The 20,191-nt window shown below is 40.8% G+C and overlaps 1 protein-coding gene across 2 annotated transcripts in view; it reads left to right on the top strand.

The window, feature by feature from the left end:
- Positions 1-20,191, top strand: part of LOC307028142 (AP-2 complex subunit alpha-2-like) — a 36,424-nt gene that overhangs the window by 13,228 nt on the left and 3,005 nt on the right. The window contains exons 10-22 of one of the 2 annotated variants that reach the window (XM_079662946.1): positions 1,216-1,353; positions 1,437-1,619; positions 4,173-4,270; positions 5,390-5,621; positions 6,533-6,697; positions 6,926-7,018; positions 12,298-12,461; positions 13,262-13,344; positions 13,528-13,618; positions 14,587-14,709; positions 14,789-14,905; positions 16,250-16,319; positions 18,148-18,282. In XM_079662946.1, coding sequence (XP_079519072.1) covers positions 1,216-1,353; positions 1,437-1,619; positions 4,173-4,270; positions 5,390-5,621; positions 6,533-6,697; positions 6,926-7,018; positions 12,298-12,461; positions 13,262-13,344; positions 13,528-13,618; positions 14,587-14,709; positions 14,789-14,905; positions 16,250-16,319; positions 18,148-18,282 — 1,692 coding nt within the window. The remainder of the gene's footprint in view (positions 1-1,215; positions 1,354-1,436; positions 1,620-4,172; positions 4,271-5,389; positions 5,622-6,532; positions 6,698-6,925; positions 7,019-12,297; positions 12,462-13,261; positions 13,345-13,527; positions 13,619-14,586; positions 14,710-14,788; positions 14,906-16,249; positions 16,320-18,147; positions 18,283-20,191) is intronic. The other variant, XM_079662947.1, reaches the window with a different exon arrangement.

Raw genomic sequence — 20,191 nt, 5'->3', positions numbered from 1 at the left:
AACTATTTACAAATGAAATTACAATTGAATTTCAAGAATCTGTAAATAAGGCTGTCTGTCCTCATAAGCAAAGTAGTAAACATTGTATAAAGATACATAAAGTGAAAACTGGATACAAAATCCACAACCAATTACAAATTAAATTACAATTTCAAGAATCTGCAAATAAGGTGGTCTGTCCTCATGAGCAATGTAAACAACATTGTATCATTTAGATACCGAAAGTACAATATATTGAACACTGTGCTGTCATTTCCCCCTAATGATAACTTGAGATGGTGAATTATAACTCACAATGAAAATTGTTCAGGAAAGTGGGTATAGAGTAGACATGTAGAACTAGATAAGCTTATGATAAGCCAGCCTTGTCTACTTATTAAGGAAAAGTGGGAGGTTCTTTTGAATGAACATTAGCTTCTCTGCTTTATCAGCCATAAGTCTGCTCCTCTTCTCATCAAGCACATGAGAGGCAGCGCTGAACAGTCTCTCGCTGTCAGTGCTTGTGATTTGATCTTACTCCGCATATTTGTCCGGGTGTTTTGATTTCAAGTGGTGGATTAATCCCGAAGTGGTGAAAGTCTTTGCAGTTACACCCCCTCGAGAAATGTCAGCTGAACACGTTTTACAAATCGCAATCCGCACCTCTTTCTCTGATATTTTTAAATATCTCCAAGCGCCAGACATGTTGGCTGTGAGCCAGCCGCGAGCATGGTCGCGCGCCGTGCTTGTCGCCGCGTTTTGATTACGTCATCACAACAACACGTTAGCTTACCAACGTAACCCTGTTCTCTGACATTCGGTGATATTTTTTCGGTTCTAAAACCCTTTCGGCCGAAAGAGCCTTTTTAACCATTTTCGGCCGATCATTTTCGGCGGCCGAATATTCGGTGCATCCCTAGTTTTCGTTATTATATAATCTGACAATTTTTTTCTTGAATCATCTATGAATTATTGAAATGTATGTATCTATGATTTTGTTGGCCAACAATTTTTAAATATCTTGATCACTGCCGATATTGATGTCTGCCTGCTCTGCTCACATAAAGCGCTTCCTAAACTAACAGAGCATTAAGAGATAGAGAGAGCCTGAGAACCTTCACTGAAGGTTGCTAATGCAATCGCGAGTAGAAGAGAAATATGTTGTATATCAAGCTTTGTTTTCTTATATTGTTGGCCATAATCATTTGTCATACATTTCTGCTGATTTGTATACAGACAGAGCGAGATGTGAGTGTACGCCAGCGGGCCGTGGATCTGCTCTACGCCATGTGTGACCGCAGCAACTCCAAGCAGATAGTGGCGGAGATGCTGAGCTACCTGGAGAACGCAGACTACTCCATCAGAGAGGAGATAGTGGGTCATCAGTACAGGCCTGGTCATCATTTTCTTCTTCTGTGTATGCCTCTCCCCCTGACTCACTTGCTTTTCTTCCTCAGGTGCTCAAGGTGGCTATCCTGGCTGAAAAATATGCTGTAGACTACACCTGGTACGTGGACACCATTCTGAACCTCATCCGCATCGCGGGGGACCACGTCAGCGAGGAGGTGTGGTATCGAGTCATCCAGATCGTCATAAACCAAGACGATGTCCAAGGATACGCCGCAAAGACAGTCTTTGAGGTTGGCATGAAGATATCTGTCATCACACTCAGAATCTTCCTCTTAAGAGTCCTCTTATGGTCCACCATCATGTGTTATAAGGCCCCTGTTCATGAGGACATCAAGGGGAATAAATAGGGACTAAGTGGCAATTGGCTGAAACATTCAAATTTCAGCAATTAACTTGTCTTTTTTCGTTTAAAAACTGTAATGTCTTTTTTCCTGGTCTCCAAAGGTTCCTAAGACTAACGGGACTTACAGAGCAGCAGCCATGAATGTCCTAAATCTTTGTTTGCTCTAGATCAGGGGTGTCAAACTAAAATACACAGTGGGCCAAAATAAAAAAATGGGTACTAGTCGAGGGCCGGACTGGTTCAATGTTTATTGCAAAACTTATTGAAATTAACTTATTGCACATATTAAACCTGGAACTAACAAAGCTTAAATGATTGCCTATAAAAACAACATTAAATAATCAGTTGCATTAATTTCTTATGGCTCTATCTGCAGCTTGTCCGGGGTCATTTGTTATGATCAGATTTTTCCACAGGCCAACAACAGCTTCAAAAAAACAATTTCCCTCAAAGAAAACTAGAAATGCTAGTTCAAGCCAAATTACTTGGCATCTCATCTTGGGTGCAAGTTCATCAATGTTTGGGGTCAGGCTCTGAGCTGAGGAAACCCTCAGGATTGACTGAAGGTGTGTGTGCAATATACCGGCGGGCCAGATCTAATAGTAATTAGAAACTAGAGAATGCAATTCCTGAAGAAATTGCTAGTGGGAATGCTTTGTGCTGAAAAGCTGACGCTAAACTGCTATGCTGAAATGTAATGTGCAAGAACAAAGTGAAGACTTTAGATTGAAATGATACATGAAAACTGGGGGCTTGAATGTGTGATGAGAGAAGAAAGTAAAAAAGCTTGGAAAAGCAGCAGAATGTTTGAACTGCAAACTTCTGAACTAACTTGATGGCGAATGATCTGTCGCCATGGCAACTGTGTTTGATGACACTCCATAATATGCCTAGATGTGTTGATGGCTGCATCGTTACCAAACCTGTGAAGTTTTGGGCCATTTGGAGCATTTTCACTGAAGTTATGAGAAAACCGTGTTTCATGGCGAGCCTTGTGTTACCATGGCAACAGCATTTGAAGAAATCTCAAAACTCTCACGTAGATGTCTTCACGGCTGGACTGTTGGCACACATGTGAAGTTTGAGCACTTTTTGAACATTTTCATAGGACTTAATGTAAAGCGGCATCGTCTTTTATGGCGAGGGATGCGTTGCGATGGAAATGGCATATGATGATACCCCATAATTGACGTAGAGCTATTGAGGGCAGGACCATTAACCATTATCTGAAGTCTGCTGCTCTGAGCATGTCAGTTGGAGTTATGACATCATCGTGTTCCATTACACAGGTGTTTATATTTGAGCTAATGAGGTGTGCAGAGATCAAAGATTTCCATTGTTCTGAATGAGAGATAAACCTCTTACATGTGAACATTTTGTTGAAGAACCGTAACAGATATCTGTGAAATTTTAAAGCGTGAAGCATGTCAAGGACCTTGAGTATCTGAAGTGTTACTTTTGTGTAGTTTCGGGTTAATAATGTGGCCTTCTTGGCAGTTTAACTAAAGATGTGCGGCTGCTGCTGTGAGGAAATATTAGCCTGAAATTACAATGGGCTTTAATGGAGGCATGTTGAAAGTTTTGGTCACTTCATGCCCTCAAGAGGCATTTTGCACAATTTTTTTTAATTTTTCAAGCTACGAGATGTTTTCCTATGTTTGTCATGAACAATTATGTCTCAGGAATGTAGGCCAAGGGTTTGGGAATGATGGCAGGTTTAAAAAATATATATATATGAAGGCGAATTTCAAACTGTCCTCCACTCTAACTCTGCCTCGAGCTGCGCAATGTTAAAGTTAAAATGTTAAGCATTTGATGAATTATGGGATGTATCTCGGGAATTATGAAAGTTATGAATGAGAAAAGTAATAGCCATCGATTCCCGACTGAGCTGAACGAGTTTGAACGGAGTTTCTGCCATGTGGAATGTGGGAGAAGAAGAGGGTCAAAATAACAGGCGGAATAATAAAGAATTTTGTGCGTAGAAGAACAGATAGTTGGAGGGCCGAAATTAAATCCACCAAGGGCCTGATTTGGCCCCCGGGCCTTGAGTTTGACACATGTGCTCTAGATGCACATCTAGGCCAGATGTACCCCTCATGAATGAGGGAGTCATTTGAGATAATAACAGGAAGCCTGCAAAGGAAAGTTGTAATGCATTTCTCTTAATGCAGAGTTATACAGCAAGTAACTTTACAAATGTGAGCTACCTATAAACTAAGATCGCACTGTGAAACTGAAAATATATATTGAATTAAACAACATTTAAAAAAAAAAATGGTATACTTGTGCTTAACATTTTGACTTGTGCTTAACATTTTAACTGTGTGGAGCCCATACTGACAATATTGGGTGGCTGAGCAACACCTCTGCTTGCAGTAGATATTATGTATAGATTGTGTTCCAACCCAATGTTGTCATGCTTTGTGAACTCTTGTAGGCACTGCAGGCTCCAGCCTGCCACGAGAACCTGCTGAAGGTGGGGGGTTACATCCTCGGAGAGTTTGGAAACCTTATTGCTGGGGACCCACGCTCCAGGTAAACTGCAAGCATTCATATGGTTTTGTTTTCCACATTTTGAGATATTTGAATAGAATTGTTTTTTAACAGCAAATGGAACAGCTGTGTCTCTTTGAGAGAATTAGTGTTAATTTCGTTGACTAAAACTGACGAAATATGTTCCTCAACGACCTTTTTTCCATGACTAAAACGAGACGATGACGAGACGGCACTGACGGCAGTAAACAATAACTGTAACAAAATCATCATGCAATATCGTTGACGAAAAGTGACGAGACGAAAATGTAGTTTACTAAATAAAAACTATGCCAAAATCTCTCTTTAATTTCGTTGACAAAAAATGAGGAGACTAAATATTATCAAAGATAACGTTACATTTCTGATAGTCAGTTCTTTGGGAGAAAGAAATAATGTGATGGGCCCATTTTCGCTACAATGAGGCGGAGAAAAAAAGCGAATGCATTGTTTCATCAGAAGAGAAGCAATGTGGCCATAACACAGCTGGTAAAAACACCACAAACTGATACTCTCTGCAAAGCTTCTTAATCATTCAACCTGTGTTTTTCATCATGTGAAATAAGTTTGACTAAAATTATTGGTTTTGGCTAGAATAGTTTGACTGAAATGTTCTATATAATCTGATGACTAAAAAAGACTCAACAGTTTTCATTGACAAAAAGTAGACTAAAATAATTAGTTTTCTTTGACTAAAATAAGACTAAAATGCTCAGACTTTTAGTCGACTAAAACTTGACTAAATAAAAACAGGATGAAGGTGACTAAATATGACTAAAACTAAAAAGGAAATTTAACAAAGGACTAAAACTAAATAAAAAAATAGCTGATGAAATTAACCCTAGAGAAGTATCCCCGTTTCTCTCAAAGTTTTCACCTGGACTATTTCTTGTTTACAAAGTACTGTTAATGAAGTCAACACTACCTGCACAGCTAGATGAGACAAGTTCTAATTAAAAAAACATTTTGTAATGTTTGTGTAATCTGGGTGAACCTAAACTAAACATGGTGCTGTGTTTTCCATAGGAAACAAGCAGCAGTGTAATATACAAGGGACATATTGAGTTAGTTTTGTGAAGAGTCTCGATCTGACCTGAATGTTTTTGTGTTCTCCTCCCTCAGCCCTCTGGTCCAGTTCAACCTCCTCCACTCGAAGTTTCACCTGTGCTCGGTGCCGACCCGGGCCCTGCTGCTGTCCGCCTACATCAAGTTCATTAACCTGTTTCCAGAAGTGAAGCCCACCATCCAGGACGTGCTGCGCTCAGACAGCCAGCTGCGCAATGCTGACGTGGAGCTGCAGCAGAGAGCCATCGAGTACCTGAGGCTCAGCTGCATCGCCAGCACTGACATACTGGTGAGGGGGTTCTGCAGGAAGTACACCAAAATACTGATTACGCCAAATTCTATCAGTCTGGCCCACACTCAAGCTTTCACAAAAACAGGTTAAAAAAAAGTCAGCGTTGATTTACATAACAATGAAGATCTGTACCAAACAAGGACTTTTGATTAAGTTTGTGGAATACCGTGTGTTGCCTGGCACTTCTTTGTAGCAACACAAGACTTCATACCAAATATTACCCTTACTGAGATTTGGATATTGAACTAGTCCATATTGCAACTTTTTGATAACCTCTTTTTTACAACATAGACTCAATCAGAGCTCGACGCTCGTGAACTGTCAACAGGAGGGCCGGGGGAGCCTCGCTGTGGGGAAGCAGTGTGTGCGGAACTTAAATGATGCCGTTTAAACAAATTTAAATAATTGGTTTGAACGGCATAATATTAATGACGACCGTCCGTTCTGTGATTCTCCAGAACACACAGATGGCCAATCCGCCCCTGTGTAGCATATTATTTCGCCCCTGATCGTTTCACCACGGAGGAAAGCAGCAGCAAGTCGTCTGAAGTTAAAGAGAGCGTGGCTGCGTTGCGTGCACGGCTTCCTCCTGCAGGTAACGGGGAGACGCGCTCTGGCGGCGGTCTCGTTCAGGATCCGAAAATACAATTAAAATATTTTGCTTACTTCTTCCACTTATTCCTAGTGTGCCACTGGTTACGCTGCCTCGTGCCAATGGTTGCCGACCCCTGCTCTATATGTTTAACCGGCCACTCCTTTGGTGTCTTATGCAAGATGAAATGTGATTACTCAATATCTGTAAAATCCCTGATTTCTGATAATAATAACAATAATAATTACTGCTCGTAGTACAGAGGTGCAGCAGCTGTGTGTATTGCCCAGTCCTCACTGTCGCTGTCCCTCCACAGGCCACGGTGCTAGAGGAAATGCCTCCGTTCCCAGAGAGAGAGTCCTCCATCCTGGCCAAGCTGAAGAAGAAGAAGGGCCCCGGCAAGGTACCCGACATGGACGAGGCCCGCTGGAATGTCAACGGCAACACGGAGCACAGCGAGAACACGGAACCAACCAACAAGGTAACTGCACAGCTTTCTGTAATAATAGCTTTATGTTAAAATTGTAAAAATGTTTATTCTTCACAAGTATAGAAAACCTATATCGTGTTGCTTTTACTGCTTAGCCTTCATTCTACCTTTATTCCTCTATTATAACATTTCCTTGATCTTCAACTGTACTTGTCTTTTCTCCTACTTCACCTCTTCACCCTTCTATCTTCTCTTCTTTTTCTTTTCCTTCTCCATCAGTCTTCTCCTCCTTCTCTGGTGGCAGACCTGCTTCCTACCAACAGACCCCGTCCTGCCTCCTATAGTCCCACAATCCTCTCTGCTGGGAACATGGTATATCGATAGCTAGAATCCATACGAATTACAGATAGGAATTGCATAAGAGGTTAATGAAGAGTTTGACATTATTTTGCTGGTTTGGATCACCCTAATTCAGTGTTTGTTTTGGATATAGTCTTGGTCTTACACTTTAGATCGGAATGCTTTCATTACTTTTACTCACATTTTGATTAATTGAGTCTAGTTTTGGTTGACCAACGTTTTTTTATAATTTTGTTTGTAGCCTTTATTTAACCAGGTGAAAATCCCATTGAGATCAACAATCTCTTTTTCAAGGGAGATCTGCAGCACATTGGTTACACATAAAAACAACAGAAAACGAAAAGGACATCAATACAACATAATTACAGGGGTATACATTAGCAACCTATTCACAATGACAGATATCTAATAACATTTCATCTATCCAAGCTTTAAAATGATGCAAGGGAACCAAAATGCTCAGTTTCAATTTTTTGTGCGTAGTGTTCCAAGCTAGAGGAGCAGCACACATCAATCAATCAATCAATCAATGTTTATTTATATAGCCCAATATCACAAATGTTACATTTGTCTCAGTGGACTTCACAGTTTGTACAGAATATCAGTATGACAATACGACACCCTCTGTCCTTAGACCCTCACATCGTACAAGGAAAAACTTCCAGAGAAAACCCCACAGTTTAAAGGGAAAAATGGGAGAAACCTCAGGGAGAGCAACAGAGGAGGGATCCCTCTCCCAGGACGGACAGACGTGCAATAGATGCCGTGTGTAAATTGAAAAGATAATACATTTGCAACATAGGTAGTCCAAATGTTTGGAAATGCATGTGTGTATAATAGGAAGATGAATCCACGAGGATATCCATCCAGGACTTATGATCCAGGACCGCAGCCACGACTCAAGATCCAGGACTCGCAATCCATGACACAGGACCGCAGGATCATCCATGACTCCGGATCCCGGCGTATATAGACACCAAAAAGAAAGAAATTTGGGGAAGCTGGGTTAATCGGAACATGAGAGTACACAGGTATAGACAGAGAGAAGGAAGAAGTAAGATGTCCCCCGACAAACTAAGCCTATATCAGCAAAACTAGGGGCTGAATCTAATCAGCCCTAACTATAAGCTTTATCAAAAAGGAAGGTCTTAAGCGCACTCTTAAAAACGGATAGGGTGTCTGCCGTCCGAACACAAACTGGAAGCTGATTCCACAAAAGTGGAGCTTGATAAGAAAAGGCTCTGGCTCCCATTGTACTTTTAGAGACTCTAGGAACAACCAACAACCCTGCATTCTTGGAACGCAATGCCCTAGTAGGACAATAGGGTATAATGAGTTCTTTAAGGTAAGATGGCGCCTGCCCATTAAGGGCTTTGTAGGCGAGAAGAAGAATTTTAAATTCTATCCTGTGTTCTATAGGGAGCCAGTGTAAGGCAGCCAGAACAGGAGTAATGTGGTCCCTTTTCCTAACTCTGGTTAGTACACGAGCTGCAGCATTTTGAATCAGCTGAAGCGACTTGACTGACTTCTTGGTACACCCTGATAATAAGGAGTTACAATAATCCAGCCTTGAAGTAACAAATGCATGGACTAGTTTCTCTGCATCGTTTTGAGGCAAGATATGCCTGATTTTTGCAATGTTACGTAGATGGAAGTAGGCGGTCCTTGAAATGGATTTTATGTGGGTGTTAAAGGATAAATCCTGATCAAATATAACACCAAGATTCCTTACAGTCTCACTGGAGGCCAAATTAATGCCATCCATAGTTAATATATCTTTAGATAATTTGTTTCGTAGATTCTTCGGGCCAAGTACAATAACTTCAGTTTTGGTCGTGTTTAACATCAAAAAATTTAAGGTCATCCACGTTTTTAAGTCCTTGAGGCAGTCTTGAATTTTATTTAGATGATTAATTTCATCAGGCTTGATTGATAAATATAGTTGAGTATCATCCGCATAACAATGAAAGTTTACAGAATGATTCCTTATAATATTGCCTAACGTAAGCATATATAGGGTGAACAAAATAGGTCCAAGCACTGAGCCCTAAACATAAAAGCTTTAGTACCTAAAACAGTCCTAGCACTTGGCAAATGTAATAAAAACACATCCTGGGATATCAGGCAATAGCTACTTGCCACTCTCTGTGAGATCAAAGAGCAGATATAAGGTGGTAGTTTACCCAACATGGCTTTATAGATAAACATGTACCAATGGCTGAGCCTCCGTACAGTTAGTGAAGGCAGACCTGCCCTGGCATACAGGGTACAGTGATGAGTAAGTGCCTTACAGTTAGTAACAAATCTCAGTGCGCTGTGATAGGCGACATCTAACTTTTCCAGGCAATGGGCAGGTGCATTCACATAGATCAAATCACCATAGTCCAGCACAAGTAAAAAGGTCGCAGTGACTAGCCTTTTCCTGGCCTCAAGCGAGAAATAGGACTTGTTTCTGAAAAAGAAACCTAGTCTAACCCTCAGCTTTTTAAGCAGGTTATTGACATGAAGTTTAAAAGTAAGACAATCCTCAAACCAGATACCAAGGTATTTATAACAGGTAGCCACTTATAGTACTTGTACTGCATAGTAACAATATCTAAAGCAGTCTCTGGAGTCTTTTTTGCTTTTGAAAAAAGCATTACCTTGGTTTTCTCAACATTTAAAAGAAGCTTAAGCTCAGCGAGCTGAGTCTGAATAATGTTAAAAACAGCCTGTAATTTAACACCAGCCTCCTTAATGGAGGGACCTGCACAATATATCACGGTATCATCCGCATAAAAATGTTAAGTAGGTTCATCCACATTTTCCCCTAAACTGTTGATATATATGGAGAATAAAAGTGGACCTAAAACAGAACCTTGAGAGACACCATTAGCAATGTTTAACCACTCAGAAGACAGCCCATCAAAGTGAACACATTGGGACCTTTCAGAGAGGTAGTTCACAAACCACCCCACTGCATGGCTGGATATGCCAATACTGAGTAGCCTCTGCTTTAAGATGCGATGATCGACGGTATCAAACGCTTTAATAAATCAATAATAGAGCTGCACAACTCGGCTTATTATTTAAAATACTCGTAATGTCATTCACCACTTTCATTGTCGCAGTGATGGTGCTATGTTGCTTAGTCTTAGTCCTCTCTCAATTGTTGGATTGTACTCATCAGATTATAATGAACATTTTAGCATGTCTAGTGTAGCATAAGCCAATCATTGTTTACGTGTTTAACAGACAGAGAGATGGGAGGGGACGAGAATAAGGGGGAGCTTTTAGTAAATAGTATAATATTAGTGTAGCCCCATATTTATCTGCAGTTGTGCACATATACAGGCTTTAAACATAATAATAATAATGTCAGCCAATAACAAAGCTGCAGAGCATTCAAATGTGTATGATGTTCATTTGAAATTCACCATTACAAATGAAGCATCTAAAGATCTTCAGTCATCGGCCCCTTACAGAAGTTGACCAAGTGTCTAAGAATCAGAATCGGATTATTGCCAGGTTCGTTTATACATACAAGTGTTAGTGTTTCTTGGTGAAAACATAAACATTATAAATATATTATTTTGAAACTATTCAGCATTAAGAAAAAGAATGAAGACAAGTTTTTAAACCAAATTTAAATATACAATAGAAACTAAACTTAAAAAAAGAGTACAATGAATATATATTATACAAACTGCAGTGTATTATATTATATTTTAAGGTGGAGGGTTGTGCCGAAATGTGCAAATACATATGAGCTTCAGTTCCGCTTAAATGTTTCAGCTCTAGAAATCACAGAATTAATTACATTATTTTAGAATTGTATTTAGCCTGCCATTGTGGCCCTCATAGTTAATTACTACTTGTGTAAAAAAACGACACTTCAGTTCCAAGACTCAAGGCTTTATAGCACATGTGTCAAACCCAAGGCCCGGGGGGCCAAATCAGGCCCTTGGTGGATTTAATTTCGGCCCGCGGGATAATTTTTAATTACTATTAGATCTGCCCCGCCGGTATATTGCACGCACACCTTCACTCAATCCTGAGGGTTTCCTCTGCTCAGAGCCTGAGCCCAAACATTGATGAACTTGCACCCAAGATGAGATGCCAAGTATTTGGCTTGAGCTAGCATCACTAGTTTGTTTTTTTCTTTGAGGGAAATTGTTTTGTTGAAGCTGTTGTTGGCCTGTGGAAAAATGTAATCATAAGAAATGACTCCAGAAAAGCTGCAGATAGAGCCATAAGAAATGAATTTAACTGATTATTTAATGTTTAATGTTGTTTTTTTTATAGACAATAATTTAAGCTTTGTTAGTTCCAGGTTTAATATGTGCAATAAGTTAATTTCAATAAGTTTTGCAATAAACATTGAACCAGTCTTGCCCTCGACTAGTACCCATTTTTTTATTTTGGCCCACTGTGTATTTGAGTTTGACACCCCTGCTTTATAGAATGGTGCAGTGACGAGCCCTAAAACCCGCAAGTGAGTTAGCATTTTAACCACTTCCTGTTCCCTCGTCTCAAAGAGTCAATAGATTTCTCCATAGGATTTTGGAAAATAGCTGGAAATAAGGTCTGTGGTTGACAAATATTTAAGAGACGGATCATGTTTTCTTCGACAACATTAAATAAATCCGCAGTGACACCACTGGTGATTTCTGAAGAGTTTAAGTGTCTGAAAAACAATGGTTGTTACCAAGTTGCTGATTAGGACTACAGAAGTTGTCGAGGACGTTGTACGTCATTACGCCGAACACGTAAACACTCCTCTAAGTTTGTCTGCCCCTGGTCTGCTTGAAAGCAAGTTCATGCCTCCTGCAAACTGTTAAAACAAACGCTTCAACTTGTACAATTTTGAATCGGTATTTTTGAATATCGATCTTAAGTTGGCTTGACGTTGAAGTCGTGCGACCCTGCTGTACTAGGCTGTAGTTCGTTTATAGCATAACGTTAGCATTTTGCTTCTGGCGACTAGATTTATGATTCGAAAATTATAAAAGTAGGTTAAACATGTGGAGATTATCCGGCTGAAAAAAACGTGCATTTATCTAACAGGTTCGTTTTCCACAGACCTTATTTCGAGCTATTTTCCAAATTCCTATGGAGAAATCCCGTTGCTTTTTTGTCGAGGCAACACATGCGCAGCTTACTTCCGGGTAAATACGTCACCCCTGCACCACTCTATAGTCATGTGCACAGTAGCTACAGTGTAGATATGGCAATGAAAAACGTCCTCCCCTTATTGTGCTCGTGTGTATTAGGTGTGTAACAGTGCATGTTTGCTGGTGTTTCTCTGGCAGGCCCCCAGCCACCCGTTCACAGACCTGCTGAACATGAACTCCAGCCCTGCAGCTGGAGCTAGTCTGTTAGTGGACGTCCTGTCAGACCTCTCCTCCCCCGCACCCACCCCCACCACCGGACCCGGACCCGGACCCACTGATGTGTGCGAGGAACACTTCTCCAGGTGAGATATATATTAATATGAAATTGTGATTTAGTATGAAACAGATTAATATAAAAAAATCCAAACTACAGATGCTGAGGTATCCTGCCACTATTCTCTAGTACTGGATATTGCATTTCCCATAATGCAACTGGATAGTTTATTTTATTGGACCCATTTCACTTGCTAAACCCTCACTCCCCTTGTATGTTTTTAAAAAAAATGTTTACCATAGATGGTACATATTTGATTTAATTGTATCAACATGTACATGCCTCTGTATTGATTATGTTAGTTTAGTCATCTTATCTTAGCCTTTTGTATCTGCAATGGCCCTGCTGAAACCATGTGCATTTTTAAGGCTATTGGATCAATTAAGGATTTACGATTTATATGTACATATTTGAAAAGCCTGTCTGCATCTTTTACAATTAATCTGAAATATTCTGCTAGCGTTACATTTTGACACAAAGTTATAATAATAATTCATTGAATTTAGTTTAGCACTTTTCCAAGTGCTCAAAGCGCTTTACATACATATTAAATATATTGGACATAGTAATTCATTGACTACTGTAGACAATACCCAAGGGAGCAATTTAGGGGGAGGTGTATTGCCCAAGGACACAAGGGCATGTTTACTGTGGTGGGGGTCAAGGTGAGATTGAGCCTGTGCTTCCCTGCCCCCCCGATCTGATGATCAGCACACTAAACCTCCCCCTAACTAAGCATATGGGTTGACAAAGTGCAAACCATATGTTCTCTATGCTCTTTTTGGACCCTAACCCTTATAATCATGTTGTGCCTTTTTTAAATTCCAGGTTTGTTTGTAAGAACAACGGTGTTATCTTTGAGAACCAGCTGTTGCAGATTGGACTGAAGTCTGAGTACAGGCAGAACCTCGGTAAGTAGATATTAGTCAACAGTATTTATTTTGCATGAGTTCTGCATCTGTTCCTTTTTTTTCTAATCTCATCCGTTGGTAGCATTAGAGATGTAGAAAATAACATGTGAAATGGGATGAGTAATCATATGACTTTGAAATGTAGTGCATAGTGTAGATAGTTTACCTTCTATCCTCCCACAGGTCGCATTTACGTGTTCTACGGCAACAAGACATCTTCCCAGTTCCTCAGCTTCTCCTCATCAGTGACAAGCAGCGACACACTCAAGACTCATATCCTTCCACTGCTCCGACTTCTTCTTACAGACCTGAGTGTACTTAAAGGGATCGTTTGTGTGAGGTTGTTCATGGTTGGTGTATTAAAACCACTCAATGGTAGTTTCCCCACACTCAGTTTGGAGAAACAGACAGGATTTGTGACAGGAAGGCAAAGCAATATACTGCCCACTAGTGCTAAGACCTTGTTAAAAAGTGTAAGCTATATTAAGAATATTTCACTGCTTTACCTTGCTGTCAGACAGCCCTTTCCGACGTGTAACTGATGCCGGTATATCCATCTATGCTCTCACCAATGCCACCAGACACAATATGAAAAAAAACATGATGTTGTGATGCTGGTCAACTGCTGCCTCCACCATTCAGTTTGTTTGAGTTAATGCTTTCCTTTGGTTTGTTTGGATTCAACAAAGTCACAATCACACAAACAAGCTAACTGATGAAGACAGCACTATATCAGCAACTCCTGTGTACTGCTTTGTAGAATTGTATTTGTTTCTCAATGGAGTCTGATGGGTATGTTTGACAGCATAGAAAACTCCCAGCTCCCTTTCGGAAATGTGGACTGTTTAGCTGTCATATGGCAAGCAGTGAAAGCATTCTCCATATAGCATACACTTACACAAACATCTATTTGTCTTTCTTGGTAGGCCTTTCTTTTATGTTCCTAAAATATTTGTCCTGCTGCCCCTGACCACAGCGGTACATTAGTATTGGCCTCCATGTGATAACTCCCATCTGTTTCACCAAACTGGGGGTGTGCCAAGGGTAATTGACCTTACTTCATACAAAACATCCAAATGAAGTGTAAAATTGTCAAGGACTCTCTGCATACCACTCAAACTGTCAATAAAAACAATTCGAGATTCAAACAAAACAAAACCTACGATGTGAATAGGTGGTAAGCTTTTTTATGTTTGCCAGTGTCATTTAAGTGTCTGTGGAGTCCTTGACCTTATCCCCACAGCTGAACGTCCACACTATGCCAGTGGACCCCACAGTGGAAGGGGGGGCTCAGCTCCAGCAGATCCTCAACATCGAGTGTTTGTCAGACTTCTCAGACACACCGGTCCTCAACGTCCAGTTCAGGTCGGTGTCTGAATCAAACTTTTGTTTCTCGTGTATCAGGTTCCTCTATGTGCTCATTCCCGACTCTGTGTGTGAACAGATACGGGGGAACTCTTCAGAACATCGCAGTGAAACTCCCTGTGATGCTCAACAAGTTTTTCCAGCCCACGGAGATGACATCAGAAGACTTCTTCCAGCGCTGGAAGCAGCTCGGAGTGTAACGCTTGCTTTACATCATCAATGCACCACGGTCCCGTGCTTCCATAGCATTGGTCTATGACAGTGATCATCAACTGGCGGGCCACAACCGGCCCGCCAGACATTCTCATCCGGCCTGCACGGCAGGGGTGAATGTGGCGTTGGCGGAGTGGTTAGTGCGTTCACCCCCCACTCCGGTAATGTGCATTACCGGTAATGTGCATTACCGGTAATGTGCATTATCGGTAATGTGCATTACCGGTAATGTGCATTACCGGAGTCCATCAGAGAGGCAGCAGCTGCGGGAAAGTAGACTGCGTACTGCGTAGCCTTCCCTGCCCTGAAGAAGAAGTGATCCTTCGTTAGCATGAAGAGTCAGCGTTATGTGCTTCGCAGTACCCGAGCGTGCTCTCCCTCCCCGGTCATCAACTTCAACCGGTTTAAAATTCTGGGCTATATATTAAAATCGCTGGCCCGCAAAAGTGTCTATTGGACACATTTGGGCCCTTGGACAAATGTAGTTGATGATCCCTGGTCTATGAGCATGCAAGAGTTTACAGAAGAAAAAAAAAGGCCAAACGGATTTGATATTAAGCCAAACATTACACATTTTACCACTAGGTGGCAGACATTAATCTGCGGCTGCTCGGGACCTTTATCCTGCAGTGTTTACACATTTTTGGCCTCCCCCACCTCTAATTAAATCTGATCTCCTTCATGTTGTCGGCCTGTAAGACACTAGTGGCTACGTTAGTCCATTCATAAGCATATTATTTTAATCACGTTCTCATATTGCGATTACTAATGCAATAGGTAGGATTTAGTACTGACGACACACATTGCTTCTTTTACCTTCCATAAGCTAAATGTGTCAAATATATTTAGTTTTTTATCTCAAAGAAGCTATTTCAATATGTTAACTTTGGCTTCGAGAAATGAGATTTTCTTTTTAAATGAATTATGGACCAAATAATGTATTAATTTACCAAAGAAATAATCTTTATATTGAGTAATACAAAGGTTCAGATGGCCGGTTTTATATTAGATGTTGTTCCAAGAGGATAAAACATCTGGATTATCCAGGCCAAACATTGTTCAACACTCGGGTAGCTGGCCTTTTATTTTGAGCTGCTTCTGACCGTTCTCCTAAGTTTTAGGTTAAATTACCTGTACCTAATTCATATTAAAAGAATGCTTAATCCACAACATTATAATTGGTTCTCACCCACCATTAACTTGAATTTGTAAAGAAAATTATGAAAGTAAAGGATGAACAACCTTTAATTTTGTTTTAGAAATATTCCTTTAAATAAAGTTTTCACCCTTTTAATAAGTCATTATGCTGTCTCTTCCGTCTCCTCAGTCCTCAGCAAGAGGTCCAGACAATCTTCAAAGCCCAACACCCCATGGACACAGACGTTACCAACGCCAAGGTACAAAAAACTGCTTCACTGTACCTGAAACCACTGTGTGTGTGTGGGGGGGGGGGGGGGGGGGGGGGGTTTAGGACTCACCACTGCGGTTTCACCACTCGAGAGACTCTGAACAGATCATTTAACGGTTCACTGAATTTATAGCAGCTACAGTAGTTTTGTAACCAGGTGAAAGTTTAAGTGACCTTCAGATGGTCTCGAGTGCCTTTTTTGATAATGTTCTGCAGTTAACCATCTGCACCAACATGAATGTTTTGTGACCATCTCTGTAACACTGGTTATCCGATAGGGTTGGTCAGCCAGGATATAAAAGTCAATCCACATCTTGAGTCATGGTCTATTAAGACCACATTGTAGTTGACTTCAGCTCAACTCTTTCTGCAATGTGATATAACGTAATCCAAGTGAGCCACTGCATTGACCAATCACAGACTTGCAAGCACACATTCCTGGTAGATCACTTTCCAACATGAGCGCAGTATTTCTACTGTTTACCAAACAACTCGTTCATCTGGTACTCCTTGTATTATAAACTACCTCTGGTGTAGACTGGGATTTTAGCAGTGGCAAACCGTCAGGGCCTTCAAGGTATTCAGAGACTACCCTGGAACACTTGGATAAAACAAACAAAAAAATCGATTTAATTATATGAATAAATGAGAATCTGTGTTGTTGATCTGTAATATTAGAGTGTTACGTTGATTTGTTTGTCCTTCTCAGACCATGCACTACGCATTTCAGTGGTTTTGTGTTAGAAAAGAAAGCAACCAATCAGATCTTGTTCTGGGTCTCTGGGTAGAATATCCTTCAACCAAGGTATTCTACATCCTTGATAGAATGCCCTGGCCGTTGCACTGAATGAGAGCGTACGTTTGGACTGACAGTTTGATCAACCAATCATATATTGATTTGTAGCCAATGGGCGTATTCTTTCAGAGTTTCCCTCGGTTCCAGGGTACTCTAGAAGGCCCGCTAGTTAACTGGCTCGAGACAGAGGATCAGATGAATGCGACGAAGCAATTCATGCCATTTTATTGTTTTTAATGTTGGAATGACAAGTGCAACAGGTGAAGATGAAGTTGTTGCGGAATTGTTGTGAGTACCCTTTTCAAGATGACAATTCAGTGAAAAGACGGACATTATAATGGCGGGGGGTGTGTGTGTGTGTGTGTCTACAGAAGGTCCAGTTGTGATAGACACGGTTCACCACTGGATTTTAGCCTTTGCAGACCATTTACTTGCACAATAACCTACACACTACAGGGAAGGGAACACTCCAAAAAGCAGAACAGGGCCTCTTTAAGACTACACTTACTAATGTTGGGGGTCCAAGGTGATGGTCAGCATCACAAAACACAATTCTAACTTTTTCTGACAACATAGTATTATCAATCAATCAATCAATGTTTATTTATATAGCCCAATATCACAAATGTTACATTTGTCTCAGTAGACTTCACAGTTTGTACAGAATATCAGTATGACAATACGACGACACCCTCTGTCCTTAGACCCTCTGTCACATCGTACAAGGAAAAACTTCCAGAGAAAACCCACAGTTTAAAGGGGAACATGGGAGAAACCTCAGGGACAGCAACAGAGGAGGGATCCCTCTCCCAGGACGGACAGACGTGCAATAGATGTGTAAAATGAAAAGATAATACATTTACAACATAGGTAGTCCAAATGTTTGGATCGTATGATGAATACGATATGAATACTCGGCCGTTTTTGGGCAGACAGGGATGTAAACCCCTCCTTCACTGGTTGGTGAGTGTGATATTTCATGTTTATTTTGTCCTCTTCTCTTCTGTAACTTACTCTGCAGATCTTAGGTTTTGGGGTAGCTCTGCTCTCTGGGGTGGATCCCAATCCTGCAAACTTTGTGGGAGCTGGAGTCATTCACACCAAGAACACTCAGGTGGGCTGCCTCCTCAGGCTGGAGCCCAACCCACAGGCAGAGGTACACACACACACACACACACACACACACACACACACACACACACACACACACACACACACACACACACACACACACACACACACACACACACACACACTATGGCTGACCCGAATACCATTTTTCGGGCTCCGGATATTCGGTAGTAATCAGCAGCGAATATTCGGTGCGGAGAGATTTGTATTTTTTTTTCCAAAAGGTTTCATAACACGCTCAGAATTCGAGACACCTGACAACACGCTGTTAAGCAGAAGCGCAGAAAGAGCATACTATTACCATTTTTATTTATTTATTGTCTCAGTACTCGCAAACATTAAAACTAAATGTGTCCTCTGCATTTAACCCAGCCGCAGTGCAGCGCCCGGGGACCAAATCTGGTTCCAAATTCCGTCTATAACATTTTACAACCTGAACAGTCAAACAAAGATACAAAACACATATTTCTGTTATAACAACAATACTTTTAATAATATAGCCGTAACAGTAGGCCTAACAGGGTCATACTTGTTACCTTGTTACCTACTTGTTAAATTAAAAAACTAATATAAAAAAACAGTTCGGTTGCCTGCTTGTAACTATTTTCCAAACAAAGTAAGTGCACGTTTTTATCATGTGTAACGTTACTGTTTAAACGGCGGATAAAGCAGCTTCCTCATGGCAACTTGACAACAGCTAAGCTAAGCTAGTCTACTACTTACAGCATCCAGGTGACTTTTCAGAGTTGTTGTGTCACCGTGGTAGGCCAGTTTCTTACCGCATATTTGGCACACTGCCTTCTTCTTACCGTCGTCCAATTTAAAATGGTCCCACACAGCTGAAGTCTGCGGCATTTTGTGGGTGAAGCGAGGTGAAGCGTGCCGTTTGCGTTCGTGACTGTGAGTGAACGCGATGTCAGGAGCACAGGCTGAGATTGTATATATTTCCGCATTTTAACAGTGCAATTCAAAAGTATAAATATAGTATAAGAATATGGCAATTCGCCTTTATTAATAGCATACATTTAGAAAAAAAACAAAAAACGAATATCCGAATAATGAAATTGAAACCCGAATAGTTGGCCAACGAACGAATATTCGGGTACGGCACACACACACACACACACACACACACACACACACACACACACACACACACACACACACACACACACACACACACACCTGTCCTTGTTTTGTACCATCAACCTTAAGTGGGTTTGCAATGTATGTTGGAATAAAATGAAGATACATATTTCAACGAGTGGTGAATTCAATATAAATTACTACTTGTGAATTTAAACGAGTAGTACATTTCTGAAAGCTTTCCCATCTTATGTATAGCATCACGCTGTCTGCCGTAATCTGTTTCTAATGATATTATAAGGCGGAAGTCTAAACAAGCCATTTGGTATGGTAAAAGATTCAAATGACGCATCAAGCGCCCCCTATGATGTGACGGCTCACAGAGCCTGGGTGAGAAAGCTTGAGTTGATAACCACCTTTGTAGAACCTGTAATGATCAGAACACCCACAGGGGGAGCAGATCAGATGGTTCTGCTCACCTTGTGGCCCTTCTTTTTTTATTAATGACCGCCTCGCTGCACATTATCCCGCTTATTACATGGTTACGCACTAAATAAACCAAACTCTTGACTCACAATATTGATTTAAAAGGATTTCATTGATTTTAAAAATGATCATACTGCTTCCGCTCATAAAGGAAGTGTGTTCCACTGCGTCACGCTCACTAAACTGCGGCGACAGCATCATGGATCCAAAGCTTCCTGCTCTCCACAAATATGAAAATGAATATTAAAAAAGAATGGTGCTTTTCGATGGAGAATACTAATGTGGGTTGTCAACAGCTGACATGACATCTGACATTGTCCAGACTTCTTTCTGCCGATTGATACGACTGCACATGGTCCCTT

Source organism: Notothenia rossii (genome assembly GCF_949606895.1).
Source record: "Notothenia rossii genome assembly, chromosome: 2".
In the NCBI taxonomy this organism is placed as follows: domain Eukaryota; kingdom Metazoa; phylum Chordata; class Actinopteri; order Perciformes; family Nototheniidae; genus Notothenia; species Notothenia rossii.
The sequence above is the reverse complement of the archived record's forward strand: the minus strand, read 5'-3'. Positions and strand labels throughout refer to the sequence as shown.